Genomic DNA, 25,314 nt, shown 5'->3' on the forward strand with positions numbered 1-25,314 from the left:
CCCACACGCTACATCAGGGCTCCTGTAGAAACTAAAAAGACCTATAATTACCTGACAAAGGCAAAAAAGAGTCTCTTCTAAGAGGCTAGTTGATTTTTGTCCTCGTAACACACTATGAAGAATACACCTTCCTTCACTGGCGTGCCTCTGAATTTTGCAAAATCTTTTGGGACCTTGCTGTTAAACCTGTGCTTACGCATTTCCTATACAGCTAGTTTGAGTGATGCACAAAATTATAGGTTTCTAGCGTTGGAAAAGGGGAAAAAAAAAATTGGGGAGGGGGAGTTCTTTGCCTAAGGGGAAAAATTAAGGAAAAAAGAAAAAAAACCCTAAGTTGTATGTGGCCCCTGAGCCAGGCAGCTTCGCCTGTGTGTGAACCCATCACATCTTCCCTGTAAGATTGTTTAACTTGTGCTATTGACACAATAAGCTAAACAAACAAAAGAAACCCTCCACTCACACAACTTTTCTGGAAGGAGTCAAAGTAAATCAGATAGTTCACGCTTTTACCGAGCTCCTGGTTCAGTTCTGTGGCTCCAGCATCGTGCATCATCACATATACACCCTTGCCCAGATCCTTCCACCATCTCCCATGAGCTCAAAGAAGATAACTACATATCCCCTCTTACTCTTTCACCTACACTTCATTGAACAGAATGGAAGGAGAATTCTTTTCAAAGTTGACTTTTAGTGTTAGTGTAAGGTTTGTTAGTGACAAGCCTTATTATACTCCCTCCTGAATTGTAAAAGTGGGCCACTGGAATGTAAATCCATTGGTAACAGTGTACAGTAGTGGCATTGCAGCAAAGTCAGCGTGATGTTTCAGCAAGAGAAAACTTTGCAATTTTCACATGGAAGTGACTAAGCTAGTACCAGGGTATACATACATTATCCCTCACTAGGAACTGGAATAAAAACTACAAATACCCCAAAAAAGAGGGGGCATTAGGCACACTCGACATGCCCGAGTCTGTAACTATCAGCTTGCCTGGTAACTCCACAGCTCTCATAGTTATTGTAAACCAAGGCCGATATTTGCTTGAGGTGGATTCATGGCTCTTTTAAATTTGGTGCGTTTGCATCCCATAGAGGAAACACACAGAGAAGTTCTTCTGCAACAATGAAACTGAAATTAATGGGGAATGGAGCAGATGTTGAAAAAAGCGGAGCAAGTCTTTCTTGGGGCTGTTGTAAAAAGTTATCGACTGCTTTGCGTCAAAAGTAGAAAGATGGCTTTAGAAGTTACAGTCTTGAGCAAATAGAAACTACAAAAGCAATAAATCACAATCATAAGTCATCTGAAATGCCTTAACGCTAGCTGTGGCTATTGGCTTCAAAACCTTGTTTCTGTGAACATCTTTATTGGTATTAATGGCCAAGTTAATCCTAAAACTACTGTTTAACAATTAACTTGGTGTATATAGTGGGGAAACTAATTAATTCTTAAGAAAAGTAACTTCTTGACGTGTGAATACCTTTCACAGAGTGTGCTTTGGGAAGGCAGAAGGGGGAGTCTGCCTAACTTTGTGCTGTCCTGAATTGCAGCTGAAAATTATTCCCTTCCGCCGAATTTGGAGAAAGTTTTCTTTGCTCTAGTAGCGTGATTACGAGGTTTCAGATGCAAATTCAAATGATGCTGCGAGTCGCAGGCGCTAGACTTCCCTCGCCACCCCATTTCTTGCTTTGTTCCTGTTCCTGGACACTCAACGTTGTTTACCTTGATGATTTGGAGACCCGAAAGAGTGTTTCTAGTAGAAAAAATGTGGAGTTTATCAGTAGGTGTACTACTGATTTTTCTGTGCTTTATACACATGCCTTGGAGCTGAGTTTGAATTCCAGCCTCAGTAACAACAAACAGATCTGAGTTCATAACGTGCCTTCATTAAGGGAGACCCTTTGTGCCCGTTCTGGCATTAACAGCCCGTTCTGGCATTAATAGCCAATCTTAGCATTAATGCTACTTGAAGTTACCTCCAATATAATTAGAGTTAGAATTTTTACTGTGCTTCAGGTTTACTTTTATGCCAGTCGGTAAGAGGTGTGCCTATCACTCCCATGTGGAGATGAAATGGGAATCACCCGTACGATATAAGTACTTATTTCCTCGCTACCTCGAAAGATTTGCAATCTGCTGGGGTGCAGAGCTGTTTACCTACATCCGTGCGCCTGATAAAGTTGGTCTTTGATCATTCCCAAGCAGATAAAAAGAGCAGCGTTATCGACTGTGCCCTTGTGAGAGAAGTTCTGCTCAGAGTCAGCTGAGTCTGCCGGTGTTGGGTCCGTTAAGGAATCCCAAATATCTCTGCCCGCAATGCTGTGGGTACATGCCACCGGAGGAAGGTTCCTTCGCACCGTGTTTTCGCTTTCAATTTCCGAACGCAAGCGTGAATAGACATTTGCAGCGCCTTTTTGTAGTTAAGATTTAAGCAGCTCATTAAGCCAACACAAAGAGCCCTTGTAGTCCTGTAATTTATGGCCGCTTTTAAAAGGTAGTAAAATACACTAATTGTACATCAATATCCAAAAAGGAGCAGGTAAATCTGGCAGGAATTTGAGCTAATTCTATGTAATCCTCCCCTCTCGACGGCCGGCATAAAAAAAATTTGTCACTATGGAAAGCATTTCTTTTCTCCTGCCAGAGGACCAAGCACATCAACGACTTCAGTAACTCCGAACCACCAGACACCGACCTCCACACAGTGCAAAGCAGGCCAGGACGGACAAATACCCGAAATTTATTCGCGAACCATTCTGTCGTATGCACGCAGACAAAAATCAGGTTTTCTAACATTCCCACATGCACTTCTCGTTTCCAGGACTGGCTGCGGAACTCCTCGAGGAGGAGGCGAACAGACAAGCCGCGATAAGCAGCCATTCAATACCGAACTGGCTCCAACCCTCTCTCCCTCGCCCGGTGCCTTTGATTTCGGAAGGAGCTAAGAACGGACAAAGAAATTCTCTAACTCTTTCGCTCTTCAGATGACTTTGCATCCTTCCTGTCCCCAATGCCTTTATAAGGATGGCGATCACTCAGGTCCCGTACGCTTCTTTGTCTGCCCAGACACGCGCATTCACCACCCACGGAAGATGAATAGAGCCAATCCAGGAAAAAAAAATTCCAGCTAGGTTAAATATTTATCGCAACAACAACAAAATCTCATTCCAGCAGTCTTGTTCTTCATGCAGGTACCAGGCAAATCGCATTCTTACAGCCGCCACCGGCGCAAAAGCAGCGGCCGCTGCCCGGCTCTTACCTCCTCCAGCTGCGCAGGGTTGGGCAGAGGCGCTCCCAACTTCTTCCACCGCCCCGGCCGAGCGGCTTCGTTTCGGGGCTCCCTGTAAACAAGCAACAAACAGTGCCTTACCGGGGAGTGCAGGGGGAGGTATTTTGCTCCTTCATTGGCAATACATGGTTTGCCGGGTGCGCTGGGAGAGCCCGGAGAGGGGCGGGCGGGGATGGAGCGGGCTTGGGCTCCCGCGAGGAGCGTGGATTCCCACCCGGGTGAAGAGCACGGGGAGCTGAGAAATAAAAGCGTGCGGTTGTTTTGGTTGGGGTTTTTTCCTTATTTTTTTTTCCCTGTAGACAGCTATGCCTTCTGTCTCCAAGTGTTTGGAAATATTGTCATTCCTAACTCTTGTTACATGAATGTCTGCTTTATTTTCCTCTGGGAAACCTTTGTTTAGGATCATTTAATCAAGAACAGACATTAAACACAAGTCGTGGTGTTCATCTCTGCTGAATAAAACTCGGAAAGGATTCCAGTTTAAATGCGGGGCGTATTGTGGTTGGGCTTTTATTCAAACGGTTAGCCGGGGCCCAATCCTGCCACCACAAGCTCACTAAGAGACTAACAATTGACCTCAGCGAAGCGGGATCGGGCCCAAATGGTTAAAAAAAAAAAATCCACCAACACAACACACACCAAAAAAAAAAAAAAAAAAAAAAAAAAAAAAGCAACGAAAAAGCCGACATCCATGAAAGCCATTGACGGAGGGGGAAAAACTGGGCTGCTTCTTTTCCCCTAAGATAAACAGTATTGCTGGTCCAAAAAGACAAGAGTCAGGTTATTTGCATGCCACTTACTGCATCAGTTTTACATATGAATTAATATTCTACATCTGTATTCCGTCTTGCTAAAAAAACCCATTTAACGCATCTTACAATCGTCAGTAAATGTAAATGCTAATAATTAAATAACACCGTTCTTGCTGAAGGGTGTTATCTGAGCCCTGGAAATATTAAGTCTGTCTTGGGACAACTTTTCTAGCAGATACTTTGTTTGGTAATTTAGTAGTTCCATAATTAGTCTAATAATTTTAAATTTGGTGTTGAACTCCAGTCTACATAAAATCATGCAATAATAGCCTACTAAACTGTTTATTGCTGTCTCATAAATTTGCGAGCGCTGACTGTTAAAATCTACTGGCAAACACAAAAGAAAATGGAAAGTTCGAACTGCAATCACAGAGCCCGTGCGCTGCTTCCTGGGTTTATCCTTAGCTCTACCTTTCCTTCCACTCGGCTTCAGCACAGGGGGAACCCCCCGGCATTTTAGCCTCAAAGTCGTACCTTAGCCGTTTTGATCCCTAATCAATAATCATGTTACAAACAACAATAATCATCGATCAAGCGTGTCGTGACTGGGTTGTCCCACTCGTGTTAAATATGGAGCGTGTATCTGAAAATGGTGCCAGCAACTTTCTGTTATTTATTTTGGAGCTATTAGGTCACGCTACCATATTTTACACTGCCACGGTCCTTTAAAGTATGCTGTTTCTTGAAAGAGTTGCTAAGTAGCAATAAAGCACGTTACAAAAACTATGACTTTTTTTTTTAATTTTTTAAAATTTGTTGTTATCCCAAGCTCTAATATTCATTGCGGCACTCAAAGTTCGTACATAAATCGTTCAGACTAATGAGTCATAGAGAAATTCGCCCATGACTTTTCCTTTGCAATGCTCACTGCCTTTCCATTGCTTTTTTGGCCATGTATTAAGAGACGGTGATTTATTAACGCCAGGAAAATTGAACAAAGCAGGTCCTCCTGCACTGTGGCACCCAGCCTTCCACAGTGTGAATTAGAACATTATCAAGTGTGTTTGCCTCCGTAACACTTAATCACCAAAAGCCATAATGTGACCACAAGGCAGCTAAAACAAAGATTTAACATTTCTAAATATTAAACTTGTTAAGCAAATGCTCAGCAGACAAAGCAAGCACAAACAATTAAAGTCATCAAGCTAGAAATACACACTACCTACTTACCAACACAGACCCTATTGCTTGCTTAAGAAGTTTAGAATCTTTCAAGATAAATCAGGTAGGGGTTTTTTAAAGGAAAAAAAAAAAAAAAAGGGAAAGAAAGAAAGAAAAACAAACTCCAGTAACAAGGAGTTGAGTTTCACTTCTGAGAGAATCACTCCTAGTGAGGACTGACGGCCACAGATCCATTCCTGACTATCTGCATTAATTATTTAATGAGTCACGTGACCCTAAAGATTAAAATTTCAGTATCTCCCCCAGAACAGACGCAACACCTTTATCTGCGAGCTCAGGGATGCTCGTACTTGGGTCCCCTAATCTCCACTGCCTTTGACAGCTCCTCAGTTTCCCGGGAGAGATCTGGGGCATTATTAACAAGGGTTTGTCCCGTTCTGCACAGCGAGCCGGGGCAGCTTTACACCCTCCTACCCACTCCCCCGCCCCTCCCCCCCCCACTCCAAATGAATCAGTTGAACCCAAATCGTCATTGTCTGCAGCGGGGAGGGGGCTCTGCGCTGCTGGCAGGGGGACGGGAGAGCATCAGGGCGGCATTGCACGGGCCGTCTTCCACGGGTGAGTGCTGCCTGTCCGCGGGCCCGGGCGGAGCCAGCAGGGCTGCCCAGGGCCGGAGGGAGGCGGCCGCGGAGCTTCCCCTGCCCACGCGGGGAGCCCCGACCCCGCCGGCACCCGCGTGGGCCGGGCCTGGGCGCCCGCGCAGGAGGGGACAACCCTGGAGCGACACCCCGGGGTCCCACCCCGCCGCGGCCCGGCCAGGCCCTGAGGCTGAGGGCACGGGCAGAGCCTCCGCCTCCTCGGGGACGTGACGTGCGGGTCCCGCGGCCGCGCAGCCCGCCCGGCTCGGGCGGAGGTGCGGGAACGGCGGGAGAGCCCGCGCTGCCCGAACGCGGCCCCGACCCGAGCGGGGGGGCCCGGAGAGTTGGAGTTTCACTGCAAGCCTGTCAGGATCTCCGCCTGTGTGAGGGCTCTCCCCACCCCTTCCTCGTTTACAAACACAGGACAAGAAGACCTGGGACTGCAAGCATGCTAGGGGGAAAAAAATTTAAAAAAAAAAAAAAAAAAGAAAAAAATAAAGAAAAAAATAAAGAAAAAAATCCTAGCATTGCGTAATCCCCCGGTGCAGGATGGCCCTGGTTATTAAATACCACAAGGCGCTTGTCACAGTTCAGCTCCTCCTGTAATGAAACACCAGGTATAGCAAGAGCTTGCAGGAGAAACGAGGATGGGGATCTCGGAAGAGGAGTATTTTTCTTAGTGGGTGGAGGGGAGGTGGGTGCCGGGGTTAACCGAGTGGCGTTCCCTGCTGACAGCAAATTGACTCCGAGGTGATTTGGTCTTTCTTTGAAATATTGACACACTTCCACTTCCAGCGTTTTGAGCTGTGCTCGCCTTTGTGGCCGGAGCAGATAAATTCGTGTGTGAGAGACACCGGGAGAGCGAGAGAGAGGGAGGGGGGGAGAGACATTTAGGTCCAAGTGCCGGATTAAAAAGAATACTGTCTTTAAAGGTCAAGGGTTTGAAGGGTCAGTCTGCTCCTCTAAAAAAAACAATTAATGGGATAGAAAATTTGTCCTCTCGGTGAACTCCTGGTTGCCTTAGCAAAGGGAGCACAATGCGAGAATTTAAACAGGACGATGTAATTTTTGAGGTTATTGTAAAGACGGGAGGTATTGGACGGGGAGCAGAGGGCTCCCAGCCCGGGAGCAGCATTCTGCTCTCAGCACAGGCAGAAGGGGAAGAGAAGGAAGGAGAATTTACCTTAAACGATGATAATCGGCCATGGGGTATTTTGCAGTCCGCAGTTCAATCTCCAGCAAAAGAATGTACATTTTTTTAGGAGACAGCCAAGATGCTGTGTCTTTACACATGACCACTTTTTTTTTTCCCCAGGAAAATCCTTTGCGTCTTCACAGACTTTTCCAAGAGAATGCCTTTCAGAACCGCTGTTGAATTACAAAGAAGTATTTATTGTAGGAGGTGATTAATGATTCTCGCTAAAATTGCTATTTGCAGCGTGATTTCATTTCTCTTTACAATGGGAGCAAACCAGGTTTATACGCAGAGGCTGCACACTAAAGAAATCCTGCACTGCCAGTTAATACATTTCAGCTGGAATTTTGCTCAGTTGTGCTAATTTTGGCTCTAAACACATTAAGGGATTCTCAAGCAATAAACCAAATGAAGAGTTCCACATTTGTGGACAGCAGTTACCTGACATACAGCTATATTTTTTTTCCCTTTATAAAGAGACAACTGGCGAGTCAGGATTTAGTAAACAGTAATATGTGAGCAGAAGTGTGCTTTTCAGGCCTGCTCCTTGGTCAGGTATGGGTACGGCTGTGTTTGCTGAGGGTGTTTACAGCTGCCACTTTCCTGATGCTGAACGTGTTCTGCCAGTGGCATGTTACACTTTCCTCTGGGATGGTACATATTCCATGGCTAGGCAGGGATGCTGGCAAAACCTTTGGAGCCTGGTGCAACCTCAACCAGGGATTATGATGCCCCCTGGTCCTGGTGGCCCCACTTGAGCGAAGACAAGCACTGATTCCAAGAATCCATCTTGTATGTATTTGGGTGAGTAAATAAATAACTATTGGCCTTCAGGTTTTCTCTGGAAGATTTAGTAGCACCTGAGCTCCTTTCCAAGACTTTTCCTACCCAGCTCAATGCTACACCGTGTTGTGAAAGCCCCAAGCAGGGCTCTCTGTTAGCAGCTCTGCTTTGCCTGAACTCCTTAGCTGCCTGGAAGCAGGAAGATGCACAGCCTGAGCTTGAACCAGCTGAATCCCATTTTGCCACAGTAGTTGTGACAATCTCAGTCAAAACCCCTCATGAGTTGTATCCAAATTCATGTGTCTACCAAGGTTTTCTCAACATATTTTGAAATAATCTTAAAACAAAAAAAAAAAAAAAAAAAAAAAAGGAAATAGAAAAGGCAGCTTAAAAAGAAATTTTAGGTTACCGTTCATGTATCTCCCTTAAACAGTGCTAGCCAGCTAAGAAATCATAATCAGGGGAAAATGAATGAATAAACCACGACTGGCTAAAGATTTAAAGTGTTATCATGGCATGGGAGCTTATTGGCTCCCAGAAGAAGCACAGTTTCTCTTGTCAGGCAGCTGAAAACAGTTGCACGGCCAGCGGTGGAGTCAGACTCATTCTGTCTAAAGAGAGCACCACTCACCTATACAATGAAGCAAGACCTTTCCTCGTCCTGCAACTCAGTTTTTCCCAGCCAGGCGAGTAGGAGTCAGGAGGTTTTTCACCACATTTAAAATAACCATTACCTTATTGACAAGATGAATCCAAGTCAAAACAACGCATTAAACTGTTGTTTTCCATCCCTGATGCCAACACCAGCCAAACACAAGGTGGATGAAACAGCACGTAGTGGACTTGTGTTTCAAGCGTTTAATTCTTTTGTACAGAATAATCTTTATTACTAGCATTTGGCACTGTTATACATTACACCAAAAATCCACAAATTGTACATGGACCCAAACTATTTAGACGGTGCCAAATATGAAGACAGCAACAGCCTTTATAGCAATATTTCTTTAAATAAATGCAATAGGGAATGTGGAGAAAAACTAATAGATCACAGCTACTGAGGGGGCTACACTTAAAACCAGTTAAGTTACCTTTGATACATAAAACATTTTCCTTTAGACAGCGTAAGGGGACTTTTTCATAAGTCTTTAACCTCTTGAGGACGTGTTCGTTCTCCCATGCTGGTCTGTGTGTGTATACGTGCCCGTGCACCATCACACACACAAGCACACACAGAGAAATCCATGAACACACCACAAAACAGCGCTATTCAAGTCAATGCCTTACACAAGTGTCTCACGAGCTCTTTGCTTTGTTTTAAATGTTTTTTATTTTACCGTGTTCCCTAAAAAAAAAAAAAAAAAAAAAAAAAGAGTCCGTCTTAGGTACAGAGAATTCGTCCATGACAGCATCCATCCCTCTCTTACACCGAGGGCAAGAGAGTGTTTCCATAAATAGAAAAAAATGATGGGCATGGAACCATTATCTATATACAATGTAGACAATCGTCCGGGTTTTGGTTTAAACATGTGCCCGTTCTTGGACACGTCTCGTCTTCCTTTTCTGCTCCTGTTTTGTTTTACACAGTTTGGTCCAAAAGGCCAGCCTCCACCTCGAGGCAGCTTGAAAACCCCAATAGATAGGTATATATATATATATATATATATATTAAAAAAACCAACAACAACAACGACAAAAAAAAAAAAAAGCCAACCAAACAAAAAAAGACCAAAAAGACTCAAACCAAAACCGTATTTATAGCGCAGCTGCGTTGGGTGTAGCCCCATCGAGCGGATGGGGGTGGCCCTGTGTCTGTGCTTTGGACTGCTGGCTCAGTGTGGACTGGTTTGAGGAGCGCATCTTTGTGTTAGGCAGTTTATGGTCTTTCTTCCACTTCATGCGCCTGTTCTGGAACCAGATTTTGACCTGGCGCTCGGAGAGGCAGAGGGTGTGCGCGATCTCGATGCGTCGCCTTCTGGTCAGGTAGCGGTTGAAGTGAAACTCCTTCTCCAGCTCCAGGACCTGCTGTCTGGTGTAGGCAGTGCGAGACCTCTTGGGCTCCCCTCCGTTGTAATTGGGATTGACTGAAACGTGCACACACAGGCACACACATACACACGCGGAGAGGAAAGAAGGAGAGGGGAAGGGATGGAACATAATCATTATATAATAACTTGACATCAGGTTCACATAAGATACATAAACGGCAAGAAAAATTGTTTCCCAGCCTATCGACAGTGGGGACAATCGAGGAGCAATAAAAAATGGTGATGGGCATTTGGGTTAGAAGAAAAGCTTCAAAGACACATGGCCCAGAGCCACTGCAGGGCAATTAAATTTATGGGGGCTATAATTACTGCCCTAACAGTTTGGCGTCTCGTAAATCTTTTGATAAAGGACCCCGGATACAAAAGGTTTCTCACTTTTTTTTTTTTTCTTTTTTTTCTTTCTTTTTTTTTTCCTTGATTTTTCTTTCTTTCTTTCTTTCTTTCTTTCTTTTTTTTTTTTTTTTTTTTTTTTTTTTTTTCCTTTACTATGAGGAAACGCGGAGGGAGAAGGAGGGGAAAAAAAAAGCCACACACGCAACGCGACCCATCCCGGTCCCGGGAGCAACCTCCCCCCTTCCCTCCTCTGCAGGCGCATCCCCACCTCCCCCTGGCAAGGGCAACTCACCCGTGCTCACATGGATCTTCTTCATCCAGGGGTAGACCACCGGCTCCTTCCCCTTCAGCCCGGGCAGGCTCTTGTCGGGCAGCAGCGAACAGGCGGGCCCGGTGCCGGCCCCGGCGGCGGGGGCTGCTTCGCAGCGGCGCTGCAGGGCATGGCCTGGGAGCAGGGGCTGGGGCGGGCCGGGGTGGCCCTTGGCGGGCGGCGGCGGCGAGGCGCCCGGGGGCGGCTGCTCGGGGCCCGGGGCGGCGCTGCCGGCGCTGCTGTAGCTGTAGGGCGCCTGGGGGTAGGAGGGTGCCTGCGCGGGGTAGAGCGCCTCGGGAGGCGGCCCCGGCGGCCCCGGCGGCGCCGCGGGAGCCTGGTAGCCCGGTTCCCGGCGCGGCCGCGGGAAGTACTCGGGCAGCGCCGGGCCCGGGTGCGCGGCGTGCAGGTGCGGCGGAGGCGGCGGCGGCGGCGGGGCGTGCGGGTGCGAGTGGTGCGGGTGGTAGCTGGCGGAGCTGCCGGCGCTGCCGCTGTGCTGCGTGTATTCCTCGCAGGGAGGGAATTTGGGCTCGATGTAGTTGGAGTTTATCAAAAACGAACTCATGGTCATTAATTTGTGAAGTGCAAAAATACTAATTTTTCTCGCGTTGTCGTTTTTCTGGGCTCGGCGAGGCCCCTCCCCTTCCCCCCCCCCTTTCCCTCCCTTCCCTCCCTCTCCCCCTCCCGCTGCTGTCAAGTGCTGCCGCTGCCAAAGTTTGGGCCTCCAGCCCTTCCCCCCCCCCCCCCTTCCCCGCTGTACTCCCCTCCCTTCCTCTCTTCCCACCCCTGGAGCGCCTACAACACACACAAACACACACCCGCGCACACACACACCCGCACCCCCCGCCGCCCCGCCACCACCTGACCGCCAGCGCCAATTACCGCGCGGGGCCGCGGACCCCGGATCAGGAAATGGAAGAGGGACGAGCGGCCGCAGGGCAGCTCCGCGCCCGCGGACCCTTCGCAGGGACCGCGCCTCCCCCACGGGCGGCGGCTGTCTGGCGAGGGAGCGCCCCGCGTCCGCTCCTCACCAGCATCCCCGGCTCCTCCCGCCCGCCGGCCCGGGCCGCGTCCAGCAGTCGCGGTGTCAAGCGAGATAAAACTAATCCGGCTTTGACAGTCCGCCCGCCCCAGCACTTTTTGTGTCTTCGTTCTCCCGTGGGAGAGTGGAGGAAGCAGGGCGAGGAAGCGGAGCTCAGCCCAGCTGCGTGATCCAGAGGGAGGCAGGCGTTGCACAAGGCGTTGCACAATCCTTTTAAACAAGCCCATCTCCAAACGCCGGGGCTGCGCGCAGGCAGAGGGCGGCAGCGGCTGTCGGGCACAGGCCACCGGCCGCCCTCCAAGCTCTGTCCCCAGCGCCCCGCCGCTGCTGACCGCGGGCGGCCGCGAGCTCCAGGGGCAGCCTTTTGCCCCTTTGAAGCTGGGTTAATTGGAGGAAAAGTTAGAACGAAGGTCGCGGGGAGGCCGAGGAGAGTCCTCGAGGGGCTTGCGGGGCGTGAGGCATAGAGCGAGCCTGAAAATAACGGGGAACAGAGGGGGAAGAGAGAGGGGAAGACGGACACCACGGTATCAAACACTTCCTACCGGCGATTACAGGGCTCACTGTGATCATACCTCCCCGCGGAGCAGAGCTCTCTGAACTACGAATTTAAGTCCGTTGGTTTGGTGCTCCTCGTCTGGGGTTTATTTTTAATTTTCACTTCCATATGAAATCCCTAGCGCCTTCGCAGCAGTAGCTCGCAAACCCTGGTTGTAGGAGGGAGAGGGCACTCGGGCACTTCTACGTTGCCAAATCTGAGACTGTTAACGGTATTTGCAGCTCAGGGGGAAACGAGGCAACGGCCCTGACCTTAGGTAATTGAAATTTGATGGTTAAACTAATTACGCTCTTATTCTAAGGGGAAAAAAGATACTTATTGAACATCAGCTAGTCTGCCACATTTGGAGTAGGCGCGAACTTTTTCAGATTATTTTTTCATCTGTACAGGAAAGAATATAAACAGATAGAAATATTTACCACACCCTTAGAGAATATAATTGCTGAGTGGCTAAATCTCATCTGCTGGTATGGGAAAATACTTCTAATATATCAAGCGTAAATATGATACAGTTTAGATCTTGCCTTCCTAAAGATATTACACTAACAGTCACCCTGGTTTAAATTCAGATTATTGTCTTTTGCAGTTTAATAGATAATGGATACATGCAATAAAATTCTATTTGAATATATATTCTATCTAACAAGACACACAGCGTATCGATTTATATTTTATCCACAGACACATAGGCACGCACATTGCATGCGGCTTGTAATATGTTAGAACATTTCCAGCACTTGGGTATACTGGGGTACTTATCTAAACAATCACTCATTTCCTCCTACTATCGAATGTCTAATTTGTAAAGAGAGTTAAAACACATTTACTTACTCATTCCCAACAACACATCTATGGAACTCTAACTAGCGCAATAGATAAGTTTCTCTATTTACTCTGCGTGGAGAGGAAATGCGGTTACACACACGCGGTTACACACAGAGACAGCCGCAACTGCTCAACAGCACACATTTGATAGAAAAGGGGAGATTGTTTTATTTATATTCCAAACAACAAAACAACAGCAAACCCATTTCCTAAAAGAAAAAAAGCTCCCATCTGCATGACTGTTAAGAATAAAAGATCGCCGAAGTCCACCACGATAGCATTTTCCCGGTATGAAGAGATACATGCACACACAGAGACGCATACATACAAATACCTGCCTGCTAGCACCAGATGAATTACACTGGGGTATCGTAAATATTATCCTCGGCATAAGTCCTGAGGCTCTATGGCCGGAGCACTACAGCGGGCTGCCGTGTTCCCACGCCACAGTAAAACACAACGAGAAGTGCTGTCTCGGTTTGTAAGATCAGCGCTATATTGGGAGAGTTGACCAGACTCTCCTTCATATTATTTACTGTGATTAGATCTCAAAGTTTCCCCGTGCCCTTTTCTACAGTAGGGCTTTGGCGCTTGGTAACAGAGAGAAGGACTCAATTTTGTATACGAGTGTAAATCTGCAAGGTGACCTGAGCTGCCCAGCTCAAGTCTGGCTTTTTCGTGTGGTTCTCTTAGTCTGTGAAGATGTGCTGAGGCAGGACCTCCAAAAGGCCTGTTCCGTGTCTTTCTGGTTTTGTTATCATAAACAAGAACCCAGCCAAGACCACCAAGTGTTATCTTGCACACGGCCATTTCGACATTTTACTGCAAGATTTATGGCTGTAATAAACAATCTCAAACCCTTTTTTCCCCCAGTACTTCCCTTTAACAAACTTGTACCATCACCCTAAGTTCTCAAAGAAAGAAAAGGATAGGATAAAATAGGCCAGATCCCTTATTTTTCCAGAAGGACTAAAGGCTCGATTTCACTGGAGAAGGAGACTTCAATCAATTAATAAAGAAACGAGAGTTTCCTGGCCGAGGCTGGCCGAGAATGGGATGGGGACAGCAGTGGAATTAAGTTGAGAGGGAGAGAGTAAATTTTCATGCACCAAGAAGAAGCAACTCAATACATACCGAAAGAGGGAGAAAAAGGGGATCCCTCTTTTTCTTGTGAAACAGGCAAGCATTCCTGTTACCCTCCACATACGCAGCTAAAACATAATTACCATGAAAGAGAAAAGAATAATAACGGCAACAATAATAATAGTACTACTAGTGTAGTAATAGTAATAGTAATAGTAGTAGTAGTAGTAATAATAATAATAATAATAATAATAATAATAATAATAATAATAATAATAATAATAATTCAAGTCAACCTTTTGCCGTGCCGGGCATCCTCCACCGAGAGCGGTAGGAGGAGGAAGAATCGTACTAGCAGCCTGGTTTGACTTTGATTTGAACCATTTTGAATATATTTAGTCCCAGCTTTCCCCTCTTGAATGCGAGGCTGTCCCAAGTTTCAAAGTGACCGAAAAGTGACACCGTGTGCATTTTGTTTCTTATTAATCTTACACATTGACAGTCTTTGTTAAATAACAAGGCGTGCCCTTCACCAGGCGACATTTTCATATTTGTTAGACGCGGTGACCTGAAGTTCACCTCGGCCTTGGACTTAGTTTTTCTAAAAGGTCTATAACAGTGTCTTTTAGATAGCAGGGTGCTTTGCCCAGGTCACTTCTTCTAAGGGAAAAATAAGAAAAAAATCGAGGGAAAATGTAAACGTTATGGAATGCATCGACTGTATTCCCTTCTTTGTTCCTGGGAATGATACAGCCCCGAGGCTGCTCCTGCCTCCGCGCATGAGAGCGTCCTTCCCGATGGGCGCTGCCGGGGCAATGTTGGCATTTTTGCCCCAAGTTCAGCATTTGATAAAAGCCGTGGTTTCCCTGGCACTGGGGCTTCTCTTAACAACGGGATGGTTGGCGGGGTTTGCTCACCCTGTCCTGGTGCGCTTAAATAAACACATGTAAAATGTGATTTGTGCCCGGATTTTAAATGAATGGTCTTTTGAGCAGACCTTCCACGCCACAGAGCAGCGTGCTGAATGCAGAGAGTGAAAGGACAGAAAGAGTTCGTCTCAAATTATTAACTGTCCTGTTCTAGCCTGTTGGCTCTTTTTTTTTTTTTTTTTTTTTTTTTTTTTTTTTTTTTTTGGGAGGGGGAAACAATTTAAACAATAATTGAAAAGAGTCAATATTTATGTAAGTATGTAAGTCGCTGTTTCAACTCCTTTGAAATTATTCTCATTGATATTTTTATTCTAAACCAGATTTAAAATATGGAACTCGGACCACTAATTGTTTTAGTGAGGAAGTAAATGGATTTCTGTCACCTACTCTTGAGTAAGCCGGTTATAGTAACAGCTTTCATTCTGGGTATATCAAAGACGCATTGTTATTCTTGGAAACAATCCGCCTGCTATTCTCTAACAAAATAGATATTTGGCTACGGTTTTTAGCTTGTTATCAGGCTTCGCTCTTACACCAAATAAATAGTCTGGATGTGAAAGGTTATATACTATCTCCAGAGCGGGCAGGCTCCCTAAACGTGCAGTGCCAGGGCTCGCTACAAGTGAGCAGCAGCAACAACTTGTGAACAGCGTCTACACGCCGAGCAAACACTTGCATTACACACTTTCCAGGCTTCAGCAGGTACTTTAGGCACAATCTCCGATAATCACTTTGGCTAATCTGATATCTAACCTCTCGCGTACTTGTTCCCAAGATACAGCGCTCGCCTGCCACGATCCAGCTGTGTCTCTGGCAAATAATTCACGCGTACCAGTTACACAGAGGCCGGTGTAGGCTGCTGCCTTGGGGGTGGAAAGGCAGCAATGCGTGGTTGGGGGTGAGGTGAGCTCTTTCTCGGATTTCCTTGTCGCACTGTCGCCTCCTCCACACCTTTCAGGTCTGATTATGGCTATATTCGAATATCCTTTCCCTCTTCCACGGACCCCTCAGCCTTAAAATTTCAGGGTGAATCCCGTCTGCGATGATGTCCTCCAAAACGAAGTTGCTTGAGCAATATTGGCTAGTTCTCCCTGCAGATACGTCTAACCAAAGAGCTAAAGCTTTTACTCAGAGGCGGCACTGGGAACAAAAATATCCCAGCAATGTGGGAATCTCTCCGCGCTAAGAAATTCCACTAAACTTTTTTCTTGGAAGGGTGAAGAGGGGTGGGTGGCGAGAGGGAAAACATCGCGTCCCACTCCAAATTTCGCTGGGAACTGCCGCCTCGGGTAATTCCAGAAGGCTGTGAGAACCCTCCAAATCACGGAGAGGCGCAGGGCGCCAGCTTCTCCGTAATATTTTCCATGGGTATCGCACCACGGCTCCACCGCTCCGCATTTTAAACGAGCTCCTTCGGACCAAACATATAGCCCGTATTATCTCCGGCATGTCCTGTTTAAGCACAGTTTAGCGGTCGCTACAGAAATGAGAGCAAAAACAAAGACGCGGCTAGGATCGATACACGCGTTAATAGCTTCGCTCCTATCTTATCTTCCTGCCATTTTGCAAAGTGAGAAGGCTTAACATTAAACCTCTTAGAGCAGGTTATTATATAATAAACAAGGGTGAGGCATTTTGCTACCTGACTTTTGGAGGAGGCAACATCAGTGGCTTCTGTGGGGGTAACACGCGTGTTTACCTGCCGCGGCTGAACCCGAGATATTCAGACACAAATGTGGCTGATAATTCAAGATGAAATACAACGTGTATTACTCTTGAAAAGAGGAATTTTCTATCCTTTCCTTGGTAATTGAGGTCATTCAGCCAGTAGGGTTCACCTGGAGTCCATACTGTGATACACACGTAACTCAAAGCTATTTTATCTTTTGTGCTGATAGTCAAGATCTCGGCTATAACATTGACATCAAACTCTGTCTGGGCGAATGACTAAGAGTGGTGCAAAACGTAAACTTTTGACCCTCAACTTTTTGACCTGCAGTTGTAACGCCCTTAACCACAAAGATATACAAAAGCTATGCAGCTTCTTTTAGGAGTAAGAGACTCGCACTGTTTGTTTCAATACTTCTGCTTGTTTCCCCCAGCTTTCTAAGGGCTCTCTTTTTTATTGTTGCTTTTTTTTTCCTTCTTATTGCTGCTGAGAAATCGGATACTTTTGCATTTTTAATTGTTTTTTTTTTTTTTTTTTTTATTTTCCTTAATCTCTCAGCTTTGTAAAATGCTGTTAGATCAGTTTGCACAGCCTTTCGGCAGCGTTGGAGGCTCAAAGGCGCTATATGGTTACAATTGCAGGTGAAATGCTGGGTAAGTTCCGGGCGTGAGGTTGGAAGGAATGGAACGACGAGCGTTGGGGGAAAAGCTGCAGCTCTCTGCTGAAGGGTTTTAGTCATTTCTCCTTGATTTAAACATAAAGAAACAAGTCTAATTGTTTGCGAAGCCTTGTCTAGGCAAACGAGTTGACTGTGAACTTGGTCTAAAGCGAGCTCTGCTGGTGATTCCTAGGGTGTGCAGATTTATCTTTTCTGCATTTACTTAACCTGGCAGTGAACTGCACGGGCTGCCATTTATTATCCGGAGACAGACTTCACCTCAAGCAAGGACTGTTCCACAAAATTGCAATAATTACCCAATAACCTTCATAGCAAATATTATTATTGAAAAGACATTTTTTGGGGGGAGGGGATATAGAAAAGATTCCTTTTGCTTTTTATAAGGCAAAATCCATGCAAATTTTACACGATCTCTGTGTCAGATTTGAAATTGTTTGTGCGCATAGCTACAGGAACATGTGACCGGGGTGGTCCACGAGTATTTGCCTTACAGAGCGACATTAGTGAAGATGCTTTAATTTGAAAGGGATAATATCTTCAAAGATGACCAGAAGATTGTGGGAACTGTGGCTTTCCGCTCTAGCTAGTAACCCTAGCCTCAAATCCGGGAGATCTTGAGGGCAGAAAGAGAAAGGGCTAAGAAAGCCAACGACATCTTAACTTGGTCAGGAGATTTACTTGAGTCTGCATTAAATGCGTCAAATCTGTATTTACGGGGAGGGAAAACGCATTGCTCCCGTATTCAGCGTTAGAAATCGAAACCTCCTGATCCCCTCCTCATGATCGGTTCCATTCAATTTCCCATGGAGCAAATTGCAAACGCCTCTATTTTCACCTTTCCACAGATACATACTTAGCACGTGTAAGAAAATGGCAGAATAATAATTTCCTTGTTCTGAAATTAGGGCATTTGCATGGTTTAGACAAGGCTGCAGAGCTGTAATTTACGGATGACTTTCCATTGGATTGTCACATTCCTGGTTTAGATAAAGTTAAGTCTTGCAAAGTCGCCAGTTCCACACATTAAGAGAGCTGCCTAATCTTTAATTGGTTTACACTTAGGCATGCGACACTACAGGCAAGTATTTATTTCAAAGGATTAAGTAAACTGTATTTCAAATCTCAGAACGCAACTTGCCATTCCTAAAATAGAAAAAAACTTGCACTTTTTGATCCCCCAAACTCATCAGAAAAATAACGTGTGCAGATAAAACCTCTCTTCTGATTCCCAGGTACAATTTCCCATGACATTTTCACTTAAAAAACAATTCGGACCTGGGACTATTTTCGCAGAGTTCGGCAGTCTGGGCTCGTTTGAATTTCAAATTTCAAAGCGTATTAGGAAATCTTAAGGCATTTCTGTGTTTGAATGGTTTCAACTGTGATGCTTAATACAGGGCAGGGCCAGAAACAGGGTGAAGTTGTGATTTCTAGCTAACTTTCTTTTTCTTTGCTAGTGTTTTTTGCAGTACAGGAGGGTTTGTATGCTTCTGGACCTGGGGATATTTTTCTTTTCCATAGTTCTTGAGCGACTGTACATTGTTTTGTGCGGGATATGGTCCAGAAGCCACATTCAAAAATGTGGAAAATACGCAGTAGCAAATCTTTTCACCCTAGGCAATGAAAAATTACAATCCAGGATGATATCCAGGATCCTAAAATATTAGTCCAACGGGCGTCCGTGCGTGCTTGTATATTAGCCAGTTAATTCAAATAGGGCAGTGTTGTTAAATACTGAGTAATCACGAGCTCTTTGTGCCTGGTATAGTTCCCGTCTACAAGCAAAGGGTTTTCCTTGGAAAAGGACCTATATATAAATGAAAACCAAACATTTAAGGGTTTTTCATGCCTTGCCTCAAACTATAAAATTTTATGGCATATAGTATAATATAATACACGCCTATCATGTACAACTTTCTGATATTCCTATTGACGAAAATGTGTCAACTAGAGTACTATAAAATCTCCAGCTGTTTAAAAGGAAATGATTTTCAAATGTGCATTTGGATATGTTCTTTTAAAGCCTTTCTCATTTTTAAAATATGAAATATATGCAGATCTGTTTGTTTAGTGCTGACAGGAAGGATCGACAGACACAAAGGCATCAGTCTATTTATCCTCTACAAGGCTTGTCTTTAAATATTAAATGCTTTTAAAAGTGAGCTCTTTGGGATGAACCTACCTTAGATACTACCATTTTTTAAAGTTAAAGACAAATAAATTAAAAATAGGAATCAGTCAGCAATATGCAGAGGTACACAACAACCTTACCCTCCTAAAACCCTGCGCCTTTCTCCCATTTCGCTCACAGTGGCCAAACTAGCCTAAACCACAACATTCAAATGGCATAGCACTAGTGAAATAAAACAAAGCTCATCTCTCTCTCACATCAAACCACTCCATTCTTTTGCAAACCCGACTTTATGACACATAAAAGAAAACAATGCAATCTGCTGAATCAATGTTACTCCAAACCTGTGCAGAGAAAGAGATACCCACATCTGGTTTGGAGAGATAGATAGATAGATAGATAGATAGATAGATAGATAGATAGATAGATAGATAGATAGATAATAGGCAATTCTCAGAATTCTACCATAGCCCCTGACTAGTCTGTTTCTACCCCCCGAGATCACTCGCCAAAGTAACAGCTCTGAGGATAAGGATCAGGCCTTAATGTTACCCAGAGAAAGATAGAGTTCCTTTCACCCTTTCATTCAAGTCCTGGAAATTCAAAGACTGAAGTTAAATCCGGCCATAAAGTTTATTGCTGAGTAATCACACTCTAGTGAGAACAGTCCACTTAAATAAAAAGAATGTTGAAGTAAACACGCAGCTGGGGCCTACCCCACAATGGCAGCCAGCAATATAAGGCAGAAAGGGAGAGAAGAGAGCTAGGGGGATATTTACAATCTTCAATAAACCAAGCCCGTATTTCATAATTTGCAGCACTCTAATGACCTGTAGTCTCTTGTATTAATGCTACAAGTTACAGTCAATTGGTTCGCTTAAAAAAAAAAAAAAAAAAAAGGAAGTCACAGGAACATATATATGTGTACACACGTACCCACCCTTTGTGTACATGAATACACCAATATAAGACACATATATGCGTCTGCACGGCTTTACACGGAAGTACAAACTGATTTGTACATGCAGGCACACATGCATATAATTTAAATACATTTCTATTTATGCAGTTACGTATAGAACCGGGAAAAAGTTACAGCAGCGTTACAAATGCGCAACCCCAAAACACACTACGCACTCGCAGATGAACATATACACACAGCTAAAGCTTTCTGCACAACCCAATGCAGAAAATATGCATCTAAACACTCCAGTACAGTCTGTGCCATTTTAATACTGGCTCTGATGTGCAACATATTTCACCAATCCAAAGATTATTACCATATCATCACGCCTCCAACTCTATCATGCCTACATAAGATACTGCCCAGATAATATCAAGCCCAATCTATTTTGTTTTTCCCTTTTTTTAATCGCCTGCAGTAACTACTCTTTGCTAAACAAAACCTCTCCAAACTTGGAGAGTCTATTGGAGCAAAGGAAGTAATTATCTTCTGCGGTAGTCAAAGTGATTAAAGCTAGGCCCCAAAATCCATCTCTGCCAAAGTCGCTTATTGTGGTTTACTTTGATTTGATCGTTAAAATAGAGAGCTAGCTGCTGCGAGTGAAGGGATGGGGGGAGGTATTTGCAGCGCAACCTGGATCATTAGTGCTTGATCCTGCCTCTCGGGCTCGGTGGGACCGTCCTGAAAACCTCCAGGCGGAGAGGAAGGGAAAGAGAAAGAGAAAGAAAGAGAGAGGCGAGAGGCAGCGAGAGCGATCAGGAGCCTCGGCTTCCCCACTGTACAAATAAACTTTAAGGAACTTGTGCACAAAACTTACCTTTGACTTGCAAGGAGCCATTTTTCACATAGTACTGAGAACTTGTGGTTTGGATACTTCTGTCCCTAAACCTGACAATTTGAATGGCCAGGAGGCACACGTAGCCTGCAAAAGAGTCAAATGAAGTCCAGCGTCAGTGAGATTATATGTTATGTGGTATATAATGTTGGATGTCAACTCCCCAAAACCATAAAACTTACTTTAATGGCACCACGTGACTTTTTATAGCCAGTGAGCCTATCTGTCTGTGCTATGGATGATTTTACGATCTAATTCATAGACAAAACCCTATTCATTTGGCACCCAAATGTCATATAGCCGGAACTGGGGCTTATAAAGTTTACTGTTTTATAACTTTTAAGGGAAGGCATCAATGTAACCAGTCAGTAAATGTGCAAATCTTTAGTTGCTCTTAGAAGCTCAGAAGAGTTAACCATTCAAGCTCTGATGGGGTAAGTAACATTACGTTTATAGCAAACTAATTCTAGCGAAGAAAACCAAAAATCTTTAAAGAGTGAAGAGTGGGAATGTGGCTAGAGAGGGTTACTAATAGGCGCAGAGGGCTTGGACATGGCTGTCCTAAAATATACTTAATGAAACCACAGGAGAAATTCTAGAGCGATGCAAACACACCCTGGAGTTCACAGCGTATTTTAACAAAGCACATGTTTTGGGGTTTGGGTTGTGGTTTGGGTTTTTTTTTTTTTTGGTGTTTTTTTTTTTTTTTTTTTTTTAATTTCAACCATCAGCAAACAGTTAACAGTTGATTCAGCCACAAAGGGTGTTGATTGTGGTCCTGCGATGCAGCTTTCCACCTAGCGAGAAACAAGTAAGGAAGAACTTATGGTCAAACTTTCAATTAAAAATACTGGTAGCGGACAATTGCAGCATCCACCATATGCAACGTGCAGCAGGAGCCAGGTAAAATATTACAACAAACTCTGCACGGGCTAATTTTTTTTTTTTTCTTTTTCAGAGGCAAATCAGGAAGCACAACTTCTTGCTTTGCACAAATCAGATCACAAAAACTTTACAATAGAAAGTTTATTTTTTTTTTGTTGATTTCCAGTCAGGTTTTTTTAAAAACAAATAATAATAATAATAATTAAAAAAAAAAAGCTGATCACAGTTTGCTCAAACAGCCAGACTTTGACTATATTTGTAACTTTGTTCACAAAAAACATACATCACAGAAGCTGCGCTTAATAAAAGCCACTTCTAAGAGTTCGTGCAAAGAGTCATATACAAAGGCACAGCAAGGACATACTGCTTGGAATCACAGTTTTCGTCACAGATTCACTATTCACTACACGTAGGACAAGTTCAGTTGATTTCATCATTTCACCTCTACAACAGCATTTATTACACAGGAATTATATAGGTAGTTTGAATAAAAATATTTTTAACAGCTTGGAGCTATACAGACATTAACACTTGACCACACATGCACAGTTAAGCAGGTTGAGTGCAACACATAACATTTGTACTAAACCGGGGGAGGGTTTCCTTTCTCTCTCTCCTTTTTTTTTTTTAACTTCTTTTTTTTTTTTTCTTTTTGTTCTTTTTTGTTTAGTTTTGTTTTGTTTTAACAGTTACTTCAAGTAACACAGCTCGCTTCATATAAATAAGTTAAAACATCTATTATTTTTTTCAAGACAAAGCCATTCAAGACAAAGAAATGTACGATAAAAGCAGATCTACTTATACACGCGAGAGAATGGTAATAAACAGGCTCATGATTAAAAGATGAATAAGGGCGACAAGAACAGGGTTTCTTCACAGAAGTAACACAAGGAAGTTTTAGAAAGTCAACTTAGTACTGACATGAGACGACGCAGGGTCAGCTAATACTGCTCAGTACTTTTAATTGATCAAACGCTTAGGGACGGAATGCCCCTCCTGCAGCTGCCATGCTCATACTTTTCAGCTTATTATCCTTTTTCCATTTCATTCTCCTGTTTTGGAACCAGATCTTTATTTGTCTCTCTGAGAGGCAAAGAGCATGTGCTATTTCAATCCTTCTTCTGCGGGTCAGGTATCTATTGAAGTGAAATTCCTTTTCGAGCTCCAAGGTCTGATAGCGGGTGTAAGCAGTCCGAGCCCTTTTCCCTTCTGGTCCCCCTATGTTGTCTGGAAGAGAAAAGTACATGATTTAGATTCTCAGCAGCCTCTCGGAGCCTTCGTGTCTCACTGCAGCTACCAGCAACCAGGACCGTTATTCTCAGTCCTGCTTTGGTTTTGTTTCTGGTTTGGATAAACGCTCAACAAGTTTCCCCCTCCAGCCCCTCTTAGGAAAGGCTTGGGGGAGGGGGATTTGGTAGTCTCGGTAAGTTTTCGCTTGGATTTGCCATTCGATTTTTTTCTAATTTAATTTTTTGGGGCTTTTTTTATTTTTTCTTTTTTAATAAGGTTAGTTCTCCCCCATGCCTCCCCCAGATAAGCTGATTTGGAGGATGTCTCTGCTGATAACTGGGTTTTCAGAGCTGAGAGAGCAAAGCTGAAGCGTGCAGCCCTTTCCCACGGCTGAGCTGGGGAAGGCTCTGGGAGGCAGCGAGCCTCCGGCCGCTCTCCCAGCAGCGAGGGCTGGGCAGGTACCCGGGGCTGAAAGTTGCTTTGCTCCCCCGCGCCCCTCGAGCCCTCTACCCCGAGTTTGGGGCGACTCGCCCTGCCCCCTCCCCCACGGCTTCCCAGCAGTGAAAACTGCCCTTTTCGCCCTTTCCTATTCTCTTTTTAATATGTCTAAGCAAAATAAATGGGGTCAGCCGCGCCGTTCCCACTGGAAGATCCCCCATTCAGAGGAGAGCCGGGAGCAGCCTCTGCTCCCGATCTCCCTTCGGCAAGGCGCCTTCTGCTCCCCCCGCCGGCGCTGGGAGCCAGGCAGGCGGTGTTTTCGGGGCCGAGAGGTTTTTTTTTTTTTCCTTTCGGGGGGGACTCGCCCAGAGAAGGGAGCGTGCTTCCCTGCGAGCAGAGTTGTGGTGTGCGCGGAGACTGCCCGCTCTCACGCCCTCCTCTCCCCCTCTCCCCGACCTTGCTCGGCGCAGCCACCCGGTTTACATTAAATCCTCCTTTTCCTCCAGAGAAATAAAGAAAGAACAGGGTATTTGCTTTACCATGACTTATGTGCAGTTTTCGCATCCAGGGGTAGATCTGGGGCTGTGAAGGCTGGGCTGTGCTTTGGTCGGTCGGGGCACTTGCCTGCTCGCTGCTTGCTGGAGTGTCTTCCTCAGTCCCAGACGAGGTGCCAACCCCGTCTCTGCTGATGTGCGTGTTGCTGCTGGAATTGGACGAAGTGCTGGTGGAGTTGGCGAGGGAGTTTTTCACCCCGTGGTGACTCTCGCTGACAGGCGAACCGGCCACGGCGGTGCAGGGCAGAGGGTCAGGGGGAGGCGAGTGGGAAGACGTCGCGGGCTGGTTGTACCTGGGCTCTGTCGAGGCAGAGGTGGTGTTGGCCGGGTAACTGCGGGGTCTCTCATTGGCACCAAAGTGAGTGGAAGCAGAGCGCCCGACGCTGAGGTCCATGCCATTGTAGCCGTATCCGTACCTGCCGGAGTGCATGCTGGCGGAGTCCCTGTATTGCTCGCTCACCGAGCTGTGATCTCCATAATTATGTAACTGGTAGTCCGGGCCATTTGGATAGCGACCGCAAAATGAGTTTACAAAATAAGAGCTCATTTGTTTTTTGATATGTGTGCTTGATTTGTGGCTCTTGGTCGTTTTGTGCGTCTATAGCACCCTTGCACAATTTATGATGAATTATGGAAATGACTGGGACATGTACTTGGTTCCCTCCTACGTAGGCACCCAAATATGGGGTACGGCTTCACATCACGTGCTTTTGTTGTCCAGTCGTAAATCCTGCCTGATGACCTCTAGAGGTAAACTCGTGCACTGGTGGGGGAGCTGGGAGGGCGCGGGCGGCCCGGGGCGCGCCTCCCGTGCGCGCCGCCGCCGCCGCCGCCCGCCCGTCCGCCGGCCTCCAGCGCCACCCGCTGGCGGCGCGGGGGATGGCGGCGGCTCCGCGGGGTCGGCCCGGGGTGACGGCCCCCGACGGCGGCGCGGAGCGGCGCGGAGCGGCGCGGAGTGGAGCGGGGCTCGCCGCC

At 45.6% G+C, this 25,314-nt stretch overlaps 3 protein-coding genes across 5 annotated transcripts in view; all 3 read right to left on the reverse strand.

Annotated features, from left to right (window-relative positions):
- HOXA3 (homeobox A3) overlaps nt 1-25,314 on the reverse strand; it is a 44,769-nt gene that overhangs the window by 11,386 nt on the left and 8,069 nt on the right. Inside the window, exons 2-4 of one of the 3 annotated variants that reach the window (XM_059845389.1) lie at nt 21,215-21,319; nt 7,040-7,224; nt 3,255-3,336 (exon numbers count right to left, since the gene is read on the reverse strand). The gene's annotated coding sequence lies outside the window, so the exon portion shown is untranslated. Of the gene's footprint in view, nt 1-51; nt 163-3,254; nt 3,337-5,266; nt 5,605-7,039; nt 7,225-21,214; nt 21,320-25,314 lie in introns of those variants that run through there. The other 2 variants (XM_059845398.1, XM_059845414.1) reach the window with 2 other exon arrangements.
- HOXA4 (homeobox A4) lies at nt 8,678-11,175 on the reverse strand. The gene is made up of 2 exons (XM_059845485.1): nt 10,505-11,175; nt 8,678-9,915 (listed from the first exon to the last, which is right to left on the reverse strand). The coding sequence occupies exons 1-2, from the start codon at nt 11,088-11,090 to the stop codon at nt 9,587-9,589; spliced, it is 915 nt and encodes a 304-aa protein (XP_059701468.1). The 5' UTR covers nt 11,091-11,175; the 3' UTR covers nt 8,678-9,586.
- Nucleotides 22,244-25,121, reverse strand: HOXA5 (homeobox A5). Its single transcript, XM_059845438.1, has 2 exons — nt 24,325-25,121; nt 22,244-23,344 (listed from the first exon to the last, which is right to left on the reverse strand). Exons 1-2 carry the CDS (start codon nt 24,884-24,886, stop codon nt 23,094-23,096), a joined length of 813 nt encoding a protein of 270 aa, XP_059701421.1. The 5' UTR covers nt 24,887-25,121; the 3' UTR covers nt 22,244-23,093.

The sequence above is a fragment of the Haemorhous mexicanus genome, chromosome 1, assembly GCF_027477595.1.
Source record: "Haemorhous mexicanus isolate bHaeMex1 chromosome 1, bHaeMex1.pri, whole genome shotgun sequence".
Lineage (NCBI taxonomy): Eukaryota > Metazoa > Chordata > Aves > Passeriformes > Fringillidae > Haemorhous > Haemorhous mexicanus.